At 44.2% G+C, this 21,723-nt stretch overlaps 1 protein-coding gene across 5 annotated transcripts in view; it reads right to left on the reverse strand.

The window, feature by feature from the left end:
* CFAP92 (cilia and flagella associated protein 92 (putative)) overlaps window positions 1–21,723 on the reverse strand; it is an 80,984-nt gene that overhangs the window by 2,117 nt on the left and 57,144 nt on the right. For all 5 annotated transcript variants that reach the window (XM_075130549.1, XM_075130550.1, XM_048859580.2 and 2 more), the window contains 7 exons: window positions 17,070–17,364; window positions 14,391–14,555; window positions 10,327–10,539; window positions 6,343–6,493; window positions 4,619–4,821; window positions 2,068–2,264; window positions 558–661 (listed from right to left, as the gene is read on the reverse strand). In XM_075130549.1, coding sequence (XP_074986650.1) covers window positions 558–661; window positions 2,068–2,264; window positions 4,619–4,821; window positions 6,343–6,493; window positions 10,327–10,539; window positions 14,391–14,555; window positions 17,070–17,364 — 1,328 coding nt within the window. The remainder of the gene's footprint in view (window positions 1–557; window positions 662–2,067; window positions 2,265–4,618; window positions 4,822–6,342; window positions 6,494–10,326; window positions 10,540–14,390; window positions 14,556–17,069; window positions 17,365–21,723) is intronic.

The following is a 21,723-nucleotide window of genomic DNA, read 5'->3' on the forward strand; positions in this document are numbered from 1 at the left end:
GTGAGCATTCTCCTGAACCTACGTTGGTGCTTTAATGGTGTCTTTTGTAAAAACAAATGGTAAGTGACTTGTACTCAAAACTTAGAGAAACAGGCAACCCTTGCTGTATGGGGTTCAGACACTTCTAATTTAGCTTCCTCTCTGCCTATGATCATTCTAGCTGTGGATAAAGGGAAATTGCTTGGGAATCTAGGGAGAGGTAACTTTCTGCAGCATTGGGGGAGGGGGGGGGGGAGGAAAAGTTCTACAATGGTCAGCACCTCCTTGCCCTCCTGGAGTTTTAGTAAATCAATCCTCCCTAGGGGGTCATTAATATCTGAAAGGCTGATATGCACTGAAACCATTACACAGGCTGTCTATACTTGGAGTTGGAGATATAAATTCTGGCTACATACACAGGCCAGCTAGCCCCTCATGCGGTACTATATTTGTAGCAGATTAGCGCAATCACAGCTAAGGCTTGTATGTCTCCTGAAGCTAGAATTTACAGCTCTACTTTCGGCATGCCTCCAATCCATCCCCTCTAGCACTTTGTATTTTAGTTGCTATCAAATTACCTGACTCTTGAGTGGAGTCTTGCTGTAGCAGAAGGGTTGTATCCTCCCCTTTCTTCACTGGTCTCTTTCTCTTGTAAAGAAAGGAATGTTCATAACAAAGTAACCTGGAATGAAAAATCAACATGCTAATTACATATCTGTCTTTACAAACACTGGACTATCTGTGACAAAGGATTTAATTTTCTGTAAATGTGCATATTTCTATGCTATTATATGCCATAGGGACTTGTACAATACAGTAAATCAGTTGTTAAAACCACTAATTTTAAGCCCTTCACTACACTAACCATGAAGTCTTTCCCCTCCACAGGTTTTATGGGTCCTCACAGAACAAGTTTGTTAGGAGCTAATGAATACTTGGTTGTACCTACATTTCTGCCAACTGAAAGCATAATAAATGCCCTTAATTTTCCAGTCAGATGATTGTACTCATGGAAGGATCCTGTAATACTAGAAAAGCTGTTTTAACATCTGTTAGGATGTCCTCCTTCCCTTTGCTTACTCAGTACCAAACACCTTTTCAGCTACTATTAATTCATCACTTTTAGTAGTAGTATGCAGAAAACTAGCACTGCAGAATTATGGCAGCATTGTGCCCTACAGGTGCTGATTCATAAATTGAGATGGTTCTTTTTTACAAGCAAAGTTACATGGGTGAAGCACTCCTTGATGTGTATTGGATAAGTATTATTAAAGGGCTGAATAGTCATCAGTAACTGACTGTTTTAAAATTAACTAGAAAGTTAGTTGACTCACTTGAGCTGAATTTGTGCCCTGTGTTACATCTGTAAATCTCAAATAACTCCCTTGCAAGCAGTGAAGTTTCTCTATATGCTACACTAAGTGACTTAAGCAGTGTTAACCAAGCATACTTAAAAATTCCTCTGTTTTCCAAATCAAGAGTTGTTTAATGGAACGGATAAGTTTCTGTTTCTGCCAGTGGTCATAGCCACACCTACACAAGTGAGTGCATATATTTGTCCACTGAAAGATGGGGGTGTGTTTTCAATGTGATACCTGTCGTCGGTATACGAATATCAGTGTGTGTGCATACACATATACTGACAGGTATTACATAGCCACACCTATATAAATGAGTGCATGGTCATGATAGTATACTTCCTTGAGCACAAAGGTTTTCCTTGGAATTGTCTATACTGTACGCAATAGAGTAGGCACAAGCTTCCTTCAGCGTTAGTACTGAAATGAAGCCCCTATGATAGTGTCGGACCAATATGCTCCTCAGCATGAGAATTAACATAATCTTGATCACTTTAAGTCATTAAAAGCTTATGCAAGAGCAGGAGCATTACCCTAGTATCCTTCCCAACTCTGGGGTAATTACATTCTATTTACCCAAGTTACTCCTTGCATTTTTCATTTCCTTCCTAAATGAATTTGGGTTCTTGTGCATTGTAAACATTACTGTGCTGTACCCTCAATTACTATGCCATTCTGTGCATCCGGACTAAGCTGCAGGTCAGCTGCTTCTCCAAACTAAGTGGCTTACTTGAAGTCGGCTCCTTTCAGCTTTTCAAACTTTCTGTGTTCCATGTCATGGCAGGGAACTATATTCCCATTCCACTTCAAGCTGTGCTGGTCTTCAAGACCTGGAACAAATCCATTGGTGGTGCTCCTCTTTCTCGTCAGGTCTGGGTGACTGCCAGTGCCAGGTAGATGCTGCAACACTGACAGTGCTGGGATAGGCTAGGACAGTACAACAAAATTAAGCAGAAACAGGTTTCAGCCTGTGCAGTACTTCTTTTGCTTATTGAATAAACAAACATTTAACAACGTGGGCACGTGTTAGTAAACTAAGTCCTGCTCTAACTTTTTTTTTTAATTTTATTTTTGCTCAACAGGGCAAAATCCTGGGGCCAATATTTGAACCCCGAAAAGCAGGTTTTTTCAAAGGATGACCTCAGTAAAAGTAAAGGAAACATCTATTTTCTCCTCGACTGTTTCCCACGTATCTAGAAGAGTCAAGGCATACAAACACAGTTTGAAATAAGCTGTCAGCAACTACTGATGTGTATGGGGGAAAAGCTGGCTGTTTGTTAGTCATTCCATACTGATAAGATGAGCACTCTGTGCAAAGAGACCTTTATGTGCTGGTTTCTGGCTAACACTGCTATAACGGCTTAAGTTCAAGAGTTTTAAAAAAAAGTGAGAGAAGGAGTCTGGCCTCACGGTGCACAAGCCCAGTCCTAAAGTATTTTGTCGTACGACCAAGCTGGCTGCAAGAGCGGGAAAGCGCAGTTCCTGAGCATTTGGGTGTCACGAGTCTCAGTTGTATTTTCATTTTACTGCAGCAAAGTCTCATGCGTCATCAGTATTCAAGACCAAACCTACAACGGTCTTATTTACAAGGGTTTGTCACTACTCTTTACTCTCTAAACCCATGTAACCTTTTGTTTCCTGGGCAGAAAAAATTCATGCCCCATTAACTATCACACAGAGAAGCTGTAAAGTAGCTCAGTACACTGACACACTTTAGAGAACGGAAGGAATGCCTGAAAATTAGGGTGCATATTGTATCAGTTACCTCCTCTGTATCAGTGACTATATTGGATGAGGCAGTGAGCATCTGAGCTCTAGTATTCTAGCGGCAGCACCCAGACCTCAAAAGATGATGCGAAAACACTTCAAGGAGGCAGGAATCCTACCGCGCAAGACAATGAGGATGATGACACTGCTTACAGTACAGAGAAGGGAAGAGTCCTGGGCACTTACTTAGGAAGTGGCCTCTCAGCTGCTGCAATGCAAGCTTTTAAAAAAATATACAACTCGCCTGGCTAAGGCACCATAATCAAAAAGAAAGTGGTGGAAACTGCAAGTTGAATTAGGGACTCAGTAGGGGAGGGGAGTGATTGAGTTCAGGTAAGGGGTTCTCACATTGGGGGTTGGGACGCCTCAGGGGGTCATGAGGTTATTACACAGGGGCTCATGAGCTGTCAGCTTCTGCCCCACTTTGCATTTATAATGGTGTCAAATATATTTAAAAGTATTTTTAATTTATAACGGGGGGGGAGGGGGTTTGCACTCAGAGGCTTGCTGTGTGGAAGGGGTCACCAGTACAAAAGTTTGAGAACCACTGGTCTAGGGAAAAATATGCAGGTAGAGAAACTAAGTTCAAGCTCTTCCCTTAAAAAAAGACGAACGGGCAGAAAAGAGTGACTTTTTTTTTATCGTTATTACTGCATTTGCTTTGGAAAGGGAAAGACAAGCATTTTACAGCACACTTAACTTCAACCCAAACTCTGAGAGTGTGAACTGGGGAAAGGAGAGAGGGTCTGAGGGCATGCTGCTGTGCGTTCATCCAAAACAAAAAGGGAGGTGGCGGATGTTTGCTTTAACTTTGCTTTGTAATAAACAATCGACAGTTCCTGAGGTGTTTTTTTTTCCCTCTCCAAAGTATTTGTAACTGAAAGGAATCTCCACTTTGAGTTTTAAAGTTTTCTCATTGTTTGGGTCAGTTATTTATATGCAGTCACTAACCGTCTGAATCATCCAACAAGAGACTAGTTTGGTGCAGGCAACCCCTGTAGCTTTTCACATCAACTAATGCAAACCACTGAATCTTACAGGGCTGGGGGGTGTCTGTGTGGTTTCTTCAGTGTCACCTCGCACTACAGTACTAAGAAAGCCCATACTGCATAATGGTTTTCAGGAGAGTGTATGGTGGGAGAGTTGGTGTTTAGTCCATAGAAGTGGTTTGGGCCCTGCGTAGCTTTCAGTGGAGAATATTACCATTTATCTTAGTGCTTTTAAGCCAGCTGGCCAAAATCATATTCACCTTCTCCCCTAGAGGAACTAAGTTTAACAACGTTTTCCTGGCTGGTAAATTATTCTGAGAGTTTGGTAAGGCTGAGCTAAGCGGGGCCATATGCCTCAAAGATAGCAATGACTCTTTAAATGATAATCTATGTCAACAAAATATCTTGATCAGCTAAATATAGAAATTGTTTTAAAATGCTGCAGACTGTCTATCAGCATGGCACTCATAGGTGCTGTTCCTATGGGAACCCCAACCCTTAGGATCCCAGAGAAATGCACATTACCTGCAGGATCATGTCTGGTCTCTTAAGTGAGAATTTCTCTGGTTCATCTTTCAGAAGTCCCTTTAGTTTGTCTAGCTGGGCACTGGCTTTTGGGCCACGTGTGGTTAGCTCAGCTGCTGTGGAGCACCTGTAAACTTTCAGCTTGGTGTCATCAAATATAGTTTTCTGAAGCTGACCAGAGTCTTCATGCAGCCAAGTGTCCACTGAAAAGAAAAATAATGACAGGAAACAAGTGTTTAAGCAAGATTGGACTGATATTCAAGAGAAGGGCATGCAATTACAGCTGAACAACCTTCCTCACAAGGTTTCATCTGTACCAAACCATACCGGGCAGCAGAGTAATGGCTAACACACACATCAACAAAGATCTGGGTGCAAATTCATGCAGAACAAATGAAAATGAGTTTGGTCCTACTTGTTTATATTCTGAACCTATCACACAACGAGAAGCACTCTATAGGCCCAGGCCTTGAATAACAGGCATATTGCTAGTCATACATGTAGTGCAGTAGCAAAAACAGAGCAATAGAACTGACCGTAGTCAGGCTCATTGGCACCTCTGCAAGTTCTAGTCAGTCTTAATTGTTTCTAAGTGGAAAATACAGAACCAAACATCCAAGTGTAATTCCATGTTTATCAAAATCAAACGTTAAGAAAACTTCCTGCTCAGTGTGTATTTGTGGCAGTGGAGTTCATGACACACCTGGGGGAGAATAGACTACCACGTATTGAATTTGGCCAAGAAGTTACAAATTTAGGTCTCCAATCCTCTTTGTTGCCAGTTAGCTTGTGGAGGAAGCAGTGTGTGGAGTGAGGCATGTTGTAGCCTGGTGTTGGAGACAAAAGACTGAACTGGATCTCTATGGGCACCTCCTCCGGCTTCTCCGTCTGACATTAGTTCTGGTCTGAGAGGCAGCTGGCTGCCTGACCTTTGCCTGAGTAACAAAAACGATTGTCACCGTTCACTAAAAATAAAAGGTCAGCCACCCAGTAGCGCCAGTTTTATAGAGGAATAAGCCCCCCCCCCCCACTCTGTTGTATCAGCTTTGTCCAAAGGCAGACCCTCAAGTTCAGGGACTAAGGCCAAGAACTGGGAGGCAGTAACAGTGCTCCACAAAATGAAAGGAGCGTAGCAGCTACGCTCTGATACCTATTAGCCTAAAGCAAAACCTTGGTCTAATGATTGCCTCACTGCTCTGCTAGGCCAGCTCCTTAGCCAAGTAACCAAGCGCTCAACTGGGGAGCTGCAACAAAAATAATCCTCCCTCCCCAGGATATGGACCGGGTCGCAGATACAGTCTGCTGCTGCTTCAGCACAGTGCTAGTGGACCTGCACAATCGTGAATGCACAAGCCCTGCCTGTGTTTCTCCCTCAAACTCCGTGTGTGCTGGGTGCAAAGAGCCACTGCAGCTCACAGGCCCACTGGCACAGTGATTGCAGTACCCTGAGCAGGATTGCAGCACCCTCACCCCCTGCATTGGCAGCAGAACTGGACTGGTCTCATTATGCCCAAAGACCTTTGCCGAAGTTGCCCCACAATTTTACTGCAGACTGCCAACTTATTAGTCAGGCCACACCACACTGGAAGTTCGTTACACATGCACTTCTACAGAACGAGGCAGCATTTCAGGACTAGAGCCACTGAAAACAATCCTCCTAAGTGTATGTTAGAACGCAAGTTGAGAAAAATGGGGTGGTTAGATATTGAAGATGGACCAGTTACCTGCCCGATGAGTAGCAGAAGCTGATTCTGGGAGGTAAACAGGTGGCTTCTTGTAAAGATCAAAATCTATGCGACGCTGGTCCCAACGCCATCTGTCGCGACTCAGCACTGGCTCCAAAATGTTAGCAAACAGAATGTTCTCCTGCCATTTCTAAATGAAAGTTGCATCTCTTTATGCAGTCATATTGCTGGCCACCGCAAGCAGTCACAAAAATACTTAGGAAATCTTTCCAGGAAGGACAAGGATTAGGTCACATTACTCAGGTAATAGTTTGTAAAGTACCACATGTAAATACAAAGGAGACACTGTTGTCTCTCTCTGGGTTGCCTTTCAAGTTACTATTTTTGATTCATGGAGGAAAAATGTATTTTATAGGTGAGTTACTGAAATTCTAGTGTGTAATGGAACACAGTGCCAACAGCAGTTCCCTAACACCCACCCATGCACAGAGTAATGTTTTATATACAGCTCGCAGGGAATTGTCTAATTGCAAATTTGTGTCATCCCCCTGTCTGTAACATTAAGAGAATGAGCTTGTCACCTTATTCCGATGTGATAACCTAGCAGAGGGGTGGGATCTAGCAATCTGAGCAGAGGGCCACCATAATCTGACAGAAACTCGGTCCATGATTTACAGCAAATTTTGCCTCTCTCTCGTGTAAAAATGGGACTAGGAATGTATAGACCCAAGTCCAGAAATTGGCAGGTTCATCTCGCCCCTCTCACCACAGGAAGGACCACTGACCACCCGCTGAAAGGTATAAGAGTTAGGCTGGGAGCGCAGAGTGAAATAGTGGCTCCAGGGCACTCTTCAAAGTGACATGCTTTCAGAAGACAGGGACAGAGTGTGGGAGCGACAGTCAAGATGGAGTTCTAGTCAGAGGGCAACCAAGATGGGGAAAGGTCTTTCACTTCCTCCCCATGACTGAAAAGCACTACACCTTTGCTTTGGACTTGCTAGAGGGAAGACCTCTGGCCTCTTAACAGGGGCAGGGCACTCTGCATCACTCTTCTGGTTTGCAGCAGCACATGCTACAGTGGCATTCCGAATCCTTGCCTGGCCAGTCACAGGGATGTTTAGAGGGTAAAGTGTTCCCTTCTAGAAAAGAAATGGGAACTCTGACATGATAAAAGACACCCCCCCACCACCCAAATCTAACACTTTACCTCCCAAGGACAGCAATGGCGCTCCAGGCAGGGAAAGGGAGAGGGATTTACACTAGCTGGGAAAGCAATTTTAATTGCTCAGGAGGCAGTGTACCCTGAATAAGGCACCTCATAGTGCTCCCTCATGGTGTGGCGAGAGGACTGGGATTGCATTGCTGAACAAAGGGACGTGACCCAAAAGTTGGCATTTCCACAGGTGAAACGCTCATGAAGGGAAGGCTCAAGCATGTGGAGGATGGGTTGGTTTCTTCCCCTCAAGCAGAGTGCCGTAGACTCAGCTCACCTTGTTTCTGAAGAGACACTTCTCTGATGTTTGACAGATGAGTGGATTTTCTAAAAGCCTGGAGGTATTCCACAGTGTCAGCATTTCAGTGACAAAATTCTGTTGTTTTGGGCTGAAACCTGGCACAGAAAGGCTCAGTGTAGCAGCAACTATTCCACCTCCCCCACTACGTGTGGAGAAAAATCAAATTTGCTGGCTGTTAGCTTAATGCATGCAGCTCTACCCAGAGCTGTCAGTGGATGGGAGTGGGCGAGAGACTGGATTTCTTTTTCCTTTGATTAAAAAAAAAGCTGATTTCTGGGGAAAACACAATTTTGCAGGAAATTTGAGCTTACTATGAATGTAAATATTTTTAGTATCAAGATAAAAGTCTTTAAAGGTGGATCAGCTCTCGTTGCCTCCAGCTGAAGTGCAGTGACACTGTGCATTCTTAATTAACATAAGTAACATCTGTAAAGCACTTTGAAGAGGGAAACTACTATATGGACTGAGCAATACTGTAGCAAAACAAAGCACTGACCAATGAGAACATAAAAGGACTCACAGTTACATATGGTACAAGGGAGATTATTTACCAATGAAATCTCAACACAACTATACTGTTGTCTGATTGAAGCAAAGCTATGTTGTATCGGGCTTGACGGTATATCAGACATCATTAAGCAGCATTTCAAAGAGTTCCTCGGGTCTAAATAAAAGTGAAGGAAAGTCCTAGAGACAGCTCAAGGACAAGCAGCATGAGGCTGCTCTGGTGCCGAAGTACTTGGCTTGCTGGACAATACTCACCACAGCACATGGGGGAAAAGAGAGATCCCAGTTGATCCAGAAAATGTAGACATCTAATTTACATCAGATGCTGGTGGAAAAAGGACAGGTCCCAATGGAAGCTGCTGAGCACTTTTGAAAACCTGGCCACTTCTTTTCAGTTAACGTCTTAATGAGAGCTGAACTCTTTTGAAAATCTGCCTCCAATTTTAAGTGCAGAACACTATTCAAAATCTTGCCCTAAGAGCTCTGCTGTGCTGAGGAAGCAGGTGAGAGGAAGAATGTCTGGGGGAAGTATTCATTATCCCAGCTCTCTTGAAACTGTAACATCCTCAGGGGTGGCTCACTCAGATCCAAGACTGAGTCCAATTGTAAAAAAATCCAGACACTGTCTTTTTTTAAATTCCCCTGGCTGAAATGCGAGTTGTATTCCTCCAAGACAGACAGCTCTTTTCTAAACTGCAAGTGGAGAAAATTCCTATCCATACAGTTTCACCTGTGCTCTCGAACAAGATGACGCTTGAGTGAATGCAGGAACCAGAATTAAATCTTTTAAGAAGCCAGACGGTTTAGCTTCCCCGAAGACGACATTCCAAGATGCCCTCGTTAAATTCATCTTTTAAGAAGAAATAAAACAAAGGGATGAATCCACAATAAGTGGTGGAAGTAGCACCATACCGAAACCAGGCTCTCTCAGAGTAGATTCTGCTGGCTTTACATCTTCACTCGACTTTTCAGGAGACATGAATAATAAATTCAGCAAGTCACTATCCATCATCATGCCTCAATGCTGAGAGGTGTTGTGCCCTAAGAGGCTGCTTTTGAGTATGGCGAACCGGCTTCCCCTTTTCTTTCTGTTGGCACTGTCATGCTGGAGTTAGTGTCACTTATGCTGGGCTGGTCAGCTGCCTTCTCCTCTTCATCCCAGCAGTAAGAGCAATACAATGTCCCAGGCGACTCTTGCTCCCACATCAAGCATTGTGCTCTTCTCCCCTCTCTTTCAGTTCACTAGTTCTTGCACCCATCAGCTGCTGCTTCTGACTTAGGAGTCTGCAATCCACCTTCTTTCAGCTTGACGGTTTTTGTCCCACGCTGGTCAGCTGCCTTGCTGTTTATGTAATCTCTTCAGTAAGAGGCGCTGACAGCTGCATTGTACTGGATGGCTGCTGTTGACTCTAATCAGTGGTGCTTCTTTGCGCCTCCATGAGAAGGCACATTCTCCAACAGTGCAGATCAGCAGAACACATGGTTCAGAAGCATTGTAATGCAGAGGAAAACTTAAAATGGGCATTAACTTTGTTCCACACTTGGTATGTTCAAATAATTTGTTAGGACCCAATGACTCTCCATGAAAATCCCCGTCTATTCCTTTTTTTCCATCCCACCAAACCCAAACAATGCATGTGCATTTTATTTGACTGCATTCTCACTTTTCATATATACAGTGCTGCAGGCTGGGTAACTGTTCAGACCAGGGATGAGTGAACTGGTCTAGTTGACAGGCCAGTAAAATGCTAAGGAAAGGGGAAAGTGAAACTGTAAAGAACAGCAAAGAAAATGGAAAGAGGGGGAGAGATCAGCAGACTAGGAAAGAGCAGGCATGAATGGAGAGAAAGGGGGAAAAAAGAGGAATAAATGGCAGGGAAGGGAAACGGGCAAAACCTGTAAGACAAATCTTCCTTTTTCTGAGCCTCCTGTCCTTGTTACTATCAGTTTGGATACGAGAAAACAACTTTCTGGGGTTTACTACTTTAAGTTTCTAGATTACCTCAGTTAACTCCTTCAGACGTGCCTCATCAGGCATCCGAGGGTGCAGATTGGATTCGATGCAGCTCTTAAATCCAGGATATACAAATCCACTTGGTGATACCCACATATTCTTGGATTTTGCAATAGATTCTTTCCGGACAGTGTCCAAATCCACAGGATCAAACATGGCTGACAGGTATTCGTGGCAATAAGCGAATCTCCTCTCTGGTTTCTAGAATGACAAATGTTTTATGTTAACATGAGTTCTCCTCTACTGGAGATCACCACAGACCTGGAAAGTATAAAGTAACATCAGCATCTACTGTGTCCGTTCTACATACATCTGAAAATAACCAGAGATTAATCAAGTCAGACAACATGAAGAAACCTGATTAAGTACTTCGCAAAATACTTCCGAATGTCATCTTATTTTGCTTCCTCTCCTAGCTGTGGACTTAAAGATAATGCAAGTAAAAACTGTGGAATCATTAGAAAGATTTGCGATATTAGTTCCTTATATTTATTGACACATATCTCCAGCTCCTCAGCTGGTGTAAACTGGCATAGCTCAATTGGTTTCAATATGGCTACTCTGGTTTACACCACTTGAGGATTTGTCTGATATCATACTAGAGAAGTTGGTCTCTCTATAGTTAAGATTAAAGTTAGATTTCCATTGTAAACCCACTTTTGACACACCCCAACAAACTGTTACAAAACACCATCAATCCACCCTGTAATTCCATAGGCAAGATTTCATGTCAAGATAGAATTTTTCTGGAAAGACTGGAGCAAAAGAGGCTTGAAATTTGGAAGACTTTAATGCACATTTATTTAAGGGATGATCCAACACCCACTGAAGTCAGCAAGAGTCTTTCCACTGACTTCAGTGGAAGCTGGATCAGGCTCTTAATTTGTTGGTCATGATGAGGCCTGCTGCCTTTGGTAATCTTGAAGGGTTTAAAGCAGAGGTGGGCAAACTACAGCTCGCAGGCCATACCTGGCCTGCGGGACCCTCCTGCCCGGCCCGAGCTCCTGGTCCAGGAGGCTAGACCCCGGCCTCTCCCCCGCTGTTCCCCCTCCCCTGAAGCCTCAGCTCACTGCACCGCTGGCGCCATGCTCTGGGCGGTGGGGCGACGAGCTCTTGCCGGGCAGCGAGGCTGCAGAGCGTCGGCCTGACCCAGTGCTCTGTGCTGCGCGGTGGCGTGGCTGGCTCCAGCCGGGCGGCGCGGCTGCCTGTCCTGGTGCTCTGGGCGGTGCGGCTGTAGCACGGCCAGCCACTGGTGCTCCAGGCAGCGCGGTCAGGGGCCAGGGAGCGGGGGGGGTTGGATAGAGGGCAGGGGAGTTTGGGGTGGTGGTCAGAGGGCGGGGGTATGGATAGGGGTCGGGGCACTCAGAGGGCGGGGAACAGGGGGGTTGAATGGGGGCAGCAGTCCCGGGGGGGCAGTTAGGAATGAGAGGAGGGGTTGGATGGGGCAGCGGGGGGCAGTCAGGGGCAGGGGTTCCGGGGGGTGATCAGGGAGAAGGGATGGTTGGATGGGGCAGGGGTCCCGGGGGGCAGTCAGGAATAAGAGGAGGGGTTGGATTGGGGGACAGTCAGGGGCAAGGGGGGTGGTGGATGGGGCAGAGGTCCTGGGGGGGCCAACAGGGAATGGGGAGGGGTTGGATGGGGCAGGAGTCCCGGGGGGTGCCTCAGGGGGCGAGAAGCCGGGGGGGTTGGATAGGGGGCAGGGGCCGGGCCACGTCTGGCTGTTTGGGGCGGCACAGCCTCCCCTAACCGGCCCGCCGTACAATTTCGGAAACCCGATGTGGCCCTCAGGCCAAAAAGTTTGCCCACCCCTGGTTTAAAGGGTATTATTTTTGGAGTTATTAAAAGCAGTTTGTGCACCTATTAGAAACCCAAAGTATGTATGTTTGATTTTTATGGAGCTCAGGAAGTTCACACAAGAGGAACTTCAGCTTCCCAAACATCACCTACTGATATGTGTGCTTTGAGAGCTTTGCATGGTGCACATGATCTCTTGTGGGACTTTCAAAGCTGCTGGAGGGTGGGAATTTTCAAAGGCTCTCAGCATTGGCTTTAACTCTGCCCCAAGTCAACAGTAAAACTCCCACTGACTTCAATGGGAGCAGAATTAAATCAACACTGAACGTTTTTTAAATCCCACCCAAGCTGTGCAAAGTTCCGAAGAGACAAAGAGCACTGCAGAATGATCCAAGCAGCTCGCATCTGGCAAGAGAGGACCTCCTAAAATCCATAAAGTGGAGGTGCCTTCCTAGAGACGGATCTGACTCAGTCCTACATCCCAAATTAAGGCACTAATTTGAAGTCTTTAAGTCAAGACCTGATCTCTTTCTCACAGATACACTACAGCTCATACAGAAATTATGGACTTGACACAGAAATTATTGGGTGAGGTCCTCTGGCCTGTGTTATGTAGAAGGTCAGATTAGACAAACACAATGGTCACTTCTAGCCTAACAAATCCATGAAAAAATAAGTTCACACAGACAACTCTGTGGATTTACACATAAGACCTTAGTCCTTTGTGGATGATAAAAAAAATTCATTAAACACAATGTATTTATTTAGCTTGAAGTACTTTTGATCCAATGCCCCAGTGTAAAGTTTCACCTCATCCCACAGCTGTGCAGTGTCCTGTGGCCCCCCCTCCCACCTCAGAGGTTGCTGCAGTATCTATGTAATTTGTAAAGCGTCTCCATATGAAAAGCGCCATACACATATAAAATGTTGTTACAATACTTTACTTCCTACTGAACCAGGATGTCCACTTTAATAAAACATCTCCCAGGAATTCTGTTTTGCCTATGACAGTGAATGTTAATGACTGCTGTATAATCAGGACAATACTAGCATAAATTCTGCTGTATGGATATATTCAGCAAGTGCCAAGGAGTTAAGTGGTGGTGAACAAGGTGTTAAATAGGACTTTATATATATTATTCACACCTACACAAATATTTGATTACATTACACACCATGTTAAAGGATATAGAGTTAAGTGAAACATCTTTTCAAACTACTTTACAATGCATATAAAATGCAGGAATACATTTATAGTAGCTCAGGTTCCCTTCTCAGTTATAAACCTGTGGAACTTCATTGATTTCAGTGGAATTAATTGGTGGGAGACAAACATTTTACAAAAATTAGTAATATTGATGGAGTGTCTCTCTCCAAGAATTTAATATAATTCTATGCTCCCATCCCACCTTTGAACATAGTCTGGGTCCCAACCCAACAGTGGGTCATGGGAAGGGTCTAGGTGGGCTGCCTATCACTGCCTCCGATGACTCCCCACCTCATACATGCCCTGGAAACACTCCACTCTGTGCTCTCATTTCGGTTGGGCCAGGGCAGAAGGGAGCAGCATGGTGAGTGGGGTGCAGACAGAAGCAGCACAGAGAAAGTGGCCAGAGCCAGCAAGTGAACAGTTGTCAGCCTGGTAGCGAATGCGGACCAACTGCAAAGAGAAAGGGACCAGCTGATTCTGCAGAAGGGGGCATCGCCTCACCTTGATGCAGGGGAAGACTGGGATTGTTTGGCTCCCTTACCAGGACGAGAATCTGTGGTGTTTGGTGTCTGTTTCAGTGAGGCCCCCCTAGCCATAAAAGGATCTTCGGGAGGCTAGTTATCTCCCAGGACAGAGATGGACTGGAGGGCTGTTTTTTGCTTTGTTTCATTGTAGTCTTCCACTCTCACAGTGGTGTAGCAGAAGCCCTACTGGAATTCTCTGTCCGCATAAGGGGACAGGACTGGGGGACAGAGAGCAAGAGGGAGCTGGGCTGGAAATGGGGATAAAGGGCCACCCCACGCCACTTTAAATGGTGTCTGAGTGAGAGAGAGGGACTACATAACAGTGAGTCCCCAAAAAAAGACAAAATGCAGTTGGTGGGTCGCCTTAGTAAAAAGTTTAGGAACCACTGTTTTAATATGAAGGGCACTAATGTACATCTATTTGAAGCCCCATCTCTGTCTCAGGATTGGACTTGGTAAGCCAAGTCTACCCAGTCACACACAATGAAACATTCCACTATACACATAGTGTATCTCAGTCTCACCTTTGCCAGCTCCTTACGAAGTTGCATCTTTGCCCATTCTGCAGAATTCAGGTTCTGAGAACTGTAGTTGTACACCGACTTGTTGCCAGCAGGAGAACTTCTGATGGCTCTGAACTTCGGCTTTTTCACCTTCCTACTGAGTAGGTACACGGCATCAATGTTAGTCTGAACAGAAAAGTTACACAGCAGTTTAGTGTGACGAAGTTTAACCCTCATGATAAAATAACTGTGCTTCCAGATATACCAACAGGGCTTCCCTCATTGGCCATCACCCCAAAAGAGGGGACCTTAATAGAGCTTGAGTCATCATCTTTTCTGATGACTAGAGCCTAGGGTGCTAGTCTCTCAGTCTGCTTGTGCAGACGGCACTCTGCAGGGTCCCAGCAGTTCCTCAGAGGTGGGTGCCCACAGCACAAGACCTCATACACGTGGGTCTAAGCAATGGTGCTGCTGGGGTGGCATTTGCCTGGCGCTGTGTATGTGATGCCAAGGGAAATAAAATCCATCAACGCATTATTTTATTTCTACAAATCTTCTATGTTAACACCACAAGCGGGAAGTTCCTACCTCATGTCCCTTTGCAAACAGCCTTGCTGGCATGGTATAAATATACCCTCATGCTCTTTTCATTTATTTGAGATGGCCATACTGTGGCCTTTGAGGAAATAACGTGCCCCTCAGGTGCTAACACAAATGAACATAGATTGTGTTTACATTTCTTACCATCCTGTGTTGACGTAGAGAGAAATCCTAACATGTTATAAGCATTTGGCTAAAAATGTTTGTTTTGTCAGAAAGGTTGAAAGTCGACATTAGCCTACAAATAAGAAGGAATGTTCCTGTTTTTCTGTAGCAGACCTTTCTGTCAGACTTCTCCACTGCGGACCCAAAAACTACAGAATGGGAACTGGTTATGTACTTCTACAGGGAAAGTTGCATATTTTTCACAGACTTTCATTTGTACATAGTACTCAGGGCTAAGTACTGATCTTCTATGGGTATGTCCACTCTGCAGCTAGAACTGTGCCTCGCAGCCCGGCTAGACAGATTTACGTTAGCTCGACCCAGGGTCGAAGGGTTCTGAGCACAGGTAGCTAGGCCCAAACCCCCACCAGTCCTGCAACATCCACTCTGTTATTTTTAGCACAATTCTGTCTAGCCAGGCTGGGGAGGATGCTCTCCCCTGCAGTGTAGACAAACCCGGTGATGTTACAGCAGCATGTAACCAGGATGCTTACATGAGACTGCTTCCCTCCTGGCCTCACACAACTGTCCCTTTATCAACAACAGACTCAGTGTAAATAACACTAAAGTGTCCAACTTATTCTCACATCGACAGCATGAGTACTCACAAAGCAGGGTATTGGGAAACAGGAATGGAACTTTACACACATGCCAAGGAAAACCTTTTTTGTATTAAAATACACACAGGAAATACACATTCAAAAGAACTCATCACAAACGAAGGATGCTTATTAGTCCTCAGATAAATAATGTGTTCTTAATAACATGACCTCAGACTCTCAGAGCTGCCAGGAAAGCTTCTCTGGATGACATCCAAGATGGTTGGGAACACTCTTGGGCCTGGTCTATATTACAAGGTTAGGTCGACATAAGCTGCCTTGCATCGACCTAGCTGTGGAAGTGTCTTCACTTAAATTTGGCTCCTGCCAACCAAGTGCCTCTCTACACTGATTTAATAACACCACCTCCCCGAGTGGTGCAGAGTCACGGTCGATGTAATTAGGTCGACACAGTGTCAGTGTAGGCACGGCACTGCTTCCATTGACTGTTCCTGGCTTTCAGGAGCCATCTCACAATGCCCCTCACTGACAGTACAAATCAGTACAAATGCTCCTGGTGAGGACACGCACCGCTGACATAAGGAGCCAAGAGTGCGCACACACACACACAAGTGATTTTATAACTGCAGCAGCTGTATGCCGACATAACTTAGGTCGACATAATTTTGTAGTGTAGACATGGCATTAGGCTCGGCCTGCTTTCTTCTCAGGCAATATATGGAGAGGGGCTGCTTCCCACCATGGCAACAAGAGCCAGAAGTTCTACATCCCTTCCCTAACCACTTGCATGGGGCTCAGTGCTTCACTGTCTGTGCCTTTCAGCTATTCTCAGGTGGTAATGAGTATCATTTAAACTGCCAGCTAAAAACAGTTGGTTTGCACAAAGCACCTACATCTCTTCCTCCACTGAGGGCAAGAGGAGGTAGTGCAATTTTACATAGTTTGTGCATGGTAGGTTTCCCTGTCCTAACGCACCTGAAGCCTGGATTAGAGGCTGAGGCAAGAACAAGCGACAACATGAAAGGGCGGAGTGCGGAGGAGAGAAAAAGGCAAGAAAGAGAAGGAACCAGCCCAAGCCAGAATAAGAACGCTATTAAATAGTTAACCCACCTCCCTCTTTGCTTTCTTGTATGCTGTCTTCATCTGTAACCACTATGCTCCCCCCCCCCACCCCCCCGATGAGCAGTCAATTCTGCAATACAGCTTCTGCAGTAGATAATACACTGCTGATCTTGTCCATGGATGGTTTTATTAAATGTTTCCAACTCTAAAAGACATTAGTTCTGGAGGGGGTAGGGGGAATTAAGGTGATGCACTATAGTGACTATTAGTATTGCTTCAAGCACGATATACTTCTACATCCCACACAATTCACCTGGATGTGGTCTTTGTAATGCATTTTATCTTCCATTTCCTTTTTCCACTGAATGTATTTTTCATTGCGGTTATCCAGTAAAGAATGCATTGCTCCTGGTTTTATGGTAACTTCTCTGGATTTTTGCAAAGCAAATGGGAAGAATGAAGGCAGGAGAGGTCTTGGAATAAACAAATCCTCCTTAGTTAGGGGAATCCCAAACTCATGACTCAAGACTGTGATCATTTCTGCAGAGGGCAACAGACCTCTGTGAATGACATCCCTTAACTTCTTACTGTGGCAGAGATAATCAAGCCTACAACACAAGCAGACAGAATACTTCTATAGATTATCACAAAATGTACCAAGTTTTATTCTGATCACATAATGAGCATTAAACTATTACTCATGAAAAAAACCACACAGTTCGATCATAACATCTTCTTGCTAAATGAATGGAGCTCTTCAGTTCACTTATACTGGCACCAAGCATGACCCAACTGGAAAGAGGTGGCATGCCTAGGATTTATCAAAAAGTACGGAAGATATGCTACAAGAGGACAGACTGAACAGTGACTTAAATGGTTACATGTTGACTGTAATTTAGCTAGAAAATGGGTGTAAGTAGTAAAGCAGTATAAATTGGACTGGTTGGGCATCATTGTATGACAAAGCAGACTCCCTTTACAGGATTGGTATATGACCTACATTCATTTGTACACCCACTGAAAGCTAACTCGTGCCAAGTATACTCTTTTACTTTTAACATCCATTTCCTGACTACCTTACAACACACGCATAATACCATGATTCACGCCACTGCTAAATTTGTCCCAGAGAGTTTCATGGAAATTGCAAATTATCCCCCAAAATGTGTAAACTACAAAATTAATGAGCACTACACCCAAGCATTCTCACTCTCTATATACACCCATATACCTATATACGCACACAGATAGACACATCAGACAGGGCCAGATCCTCAGTCCCTCTTGTGGGGCACAGTGGGCCTTAACAGTTACTTTAAGGCAGGAGCTGAGGATTGGCCTAGCAAGCCAGCCGCTCCACATGGACCCCCACCCGAGAAAAAGGATGTTCCAGGGCTGGGGAGGGACAAGGAAGTGGAGAGCAGGATGGGAGAACATTATGCCCTCTGGCAGCCTTGGCTGGAGGAACAGCCCCTTTGGAATCATTTTCTGCTGTTAGGCCTTGTCTACACAAAGTTGCACTGGTTTAACTAAAATGGGTTTCAAACCTGATTGAATTAAACCCCTATGTGGGGTTCACTTTATCCTAAAATGATTACTTATCAGCTTAAGCTAAATTGACATAGGACAGGTTCAAATCAATTTTGAATGCGTGCTCATAGGGCTTTCCACCAGTTTAACTAAATCGGTTTACAAAAAACATACTGGAGAGCAGAGGAAGCAATATACATCACACACATTTTGCATAATATAGTGACTGTTTTCCAAATGGACCATAGCTGTTCCTTTCTGTGCAAGTCAGACAGCGAATTCCTTGTTGTATGCAATAAGAATTATTAAACTAAAGAAGTAATAAGTTTATTGTCAAAACTAGTAACAGAGTTTTGCTCATCCTTTTGTCCATATGCTTGGTTTTGGAGCAAAGTAAAAAGTTATTTTCACACTCTAAAAATTTAGAATTGTAATATCTCTGCGGTGAGTTTATTTTCCTTAACATTATTTCTGAACAAAATACATAAAAGCTAGTTGATAACATGTAATCACACAAATTACAACTGCTTTAATGACTCAAATGTTTTGCCAGAGTTTCTTTTTTATACTGATGTTTTAAAACATGTTGTTCAACAGAGTTAACAAGTATGTCCAGCTGATGTACTGAGAAGCAAAAGTTTCAATAATGGACACATGACACTGAACTATAGGATGACTTGAACACAATACAGCGGAATTCTTTTGCTGCTGAAGTTGTCATTCTGCTGCCAAATGTAACTTCAATCCTTCAGTCAACATACAAGCACCTGTAAAGGTTTGAAAGGACTGAGAAATTTGGGGACAAGAAAAGAGATGCAGTACTCCCAAACAAATAAAAGTCAGACACACTATACATTTGTTACCATTCATTATGTAAACCATTAATGACCGATTAATACATTAATTTATGTGCCATATCTACTGTTATTTTGAGATTTTCAATTTTATAAGCTCTTCAAATCAGTTCATGAAATAGAGGTTCTAGAGTACATGGAAGCTACACCTGACTCCAGACTTTATTTGCATCCTTCTGAGATGTTCTCTCTGAGTTTACGACAGTGAGTGCTACAGAGCTCATTGACTTTCCTGTCGCTCCACTTCTCACTAGCACAGAAATGATAGCTGTATTTAAAACCACTCTGACCACCATGTTTCATACTGACAGCCTTTCAGACATTGATTTCCACTGAAGGAACCTCAGCTACAGTTATCAAAAGCACTGCAGAGCTGCTGCTCCATAAATCTGGGATAATTTTTCCCACAGAAGATAGACCATAATAAAGTTGCTTCAAGAAACAAATTATTACGTACCTATTATCAGCAGAATTTTTCATCATATATAGAATATGCAGAGTTGTGTTATTCCCTGGCTCAAATTTTGGCAGTTTCCCAGGAGTTTGTCCTTTTGCAGTTTGCTGGCAAGCTTTGTTTGAGGAGACAAGATCTTTTTAAGGACACTGAGGTGACACTTAGCTTTCAATGGAAGTTCTCACTAAATTCCTTTCCTCACTTATTGGTTTCCCACAGAAAACATGTACAGATGTAACAAATTATGGCTACATATATAAAGACAGTCTTCATAGAGAAAGGACTCAGGACCTTCAAAAGCAAAACTACAGACCCTCTACCCCGTGAGCTAAACTCCATTCACTGTCAGTAAATAACAGGCTCTTAAAAACTTACTTGGGCCAGCAAGTAGAGCAGCGGTTCCCAAACTATGGGTCATGATCCCAAATGGGGTCGCACCATTAGCAGATAGGACCTGCAAGGTGATGGGGTCTGCCCCCGAACTTGCCCAAAACTTCTCCACAAGTGCTGTGCCAGAAAGCCACCATTTTGATCTAGGGGTGTGCACAAGGTTACGCTGTGCAGAGGCCACCATTTTATAAAATGTCAGCCTCCTGGCCTGCCATTTGTGGAGCAGGTCAGGACATGTTGGCTGTGCAGATGTTATTTTATCATTTGCATCATCCAGCTGCACAAGCACCTAGTTGAGAGACTTGAATCCAGAAGATCTTTATCTGTGGATAGCAACCTCTCTGCTTGAGCTGGTAGCCTGTGCTAGCCTTTTCTGAGATGAGAATCTGCAGTGACTTGAAAGCTCCTTAAGGCAGAGCCCATGTCTTCTTTCATGCCACTCTGAATACCCTGCTGGCACGCCTTAAAGAATCATTGTAAGTCATTGTTTCTGCGGTGCCCTACTATCACCACACAGGGTCTTCTTAAGTCCAGGCCTTGGTTGCTTACAAGTGAATTCCTCTTTCTGATGTGTGGCACAATGGACTCATTTTTACGCAGAGTATCTGCTTCAACCTCCAGCAGAGAGTCTAGTGATGGAGTTCTAAACAGAAAACAAGAGTGCAAGAAACGTGCCTGCAAATCTGATGAGGCTGTCTTGGAGTATGGCTTCACCAGTGTTTTCGTCAAGAACAAAGAAAAGCCAAAATGCCTGCTATGTCACACATGTTATCTAGTGAAAGCAGGATGCCTCATAACCCTTCACAAGGAACACACAGGGAAACCAAGGTCATTTTTCCAATGCCAGAAAGAAAAACTTTTGCATCAACAAGTGCATTTCAAGAGACCCATATCCGCCTCTGACCACAGTCAAAAGGCATCATTTCAGGTGAGTGACTGCACTGTGTAAGCCAAGTAGCCTCACACAATTGGAGAGACTTTAATTTTGCCAGCTGCAATCGATATGGTGAAGATAATGTATGGGAAACCTAAGGCAAACAAACAAAGCCATATCACTGTCCAACAATACAGTGAAGCAAAGGATTAAGGCAATAACGGCACACCAGGAAAACACACTGGTGGAGCATCTGCCAAACCCTTATGCTTTTGCTCTTCAGGTTGATGTGAGCACTGAGGATTGTGATGCACATCTCTTGGCTTTGTGAAATACACAAATGCAATTCTCCGAGACATTCTGTTCTGTTTCCCTCCTCTCGGACATGAGATAACACAAAGAATGTTGGATGTGCTACACAGCTACATGCAATACAAAAATAACCTGTGTGATGGCATGGTAGGCTTTTGTACAGATGGAGCTCCCTCCATCTATGGCAGGCCACAAAGCAGGTGTACGTGCCTTGGTAAAGAAAGCTGCTCCGTCCGCTGTGTAAGCTCACTGCATGACTCAAGAAGAACAGTTGGCTTTTAAAGCTCTGAGTCCAGAGCTAGGTGAAGTTTTGCAGCCGGTCTTGTCTATTGTGAACTACATCAGGTCTTAGCTTCTACACGTGGGTCTGTTTGCAAAACTGCGTGAAGACACAGTGTCCAATCATTACGTGTTGTTCCACCCTGAAGCTCATTGGCTCTTCAAAGGAAAAACACCAGGATGATTTTTTGAAGATGGACTGCACAAACAGTAAATTCATTGATTTTCTAGGTGACCAAAGGAAGATGTGCTTTCTTGCCTATGTCACTGACAT

The sequence above is a fragment of the Caretta caretta genome, chromosome 7, assembly GCF_965140235.1.
Source record: "Caretta caretta isolate rCarCar2 chromosome 7, rCarCar1.hap1, whole genome shotgun sequence".
NCBI classification, from domain to species: domain Eukaryota; kingdom Metazoa; phylum Chordata; order Testudines; family Cheloniidae; genus Caretta; species Caretta caretta.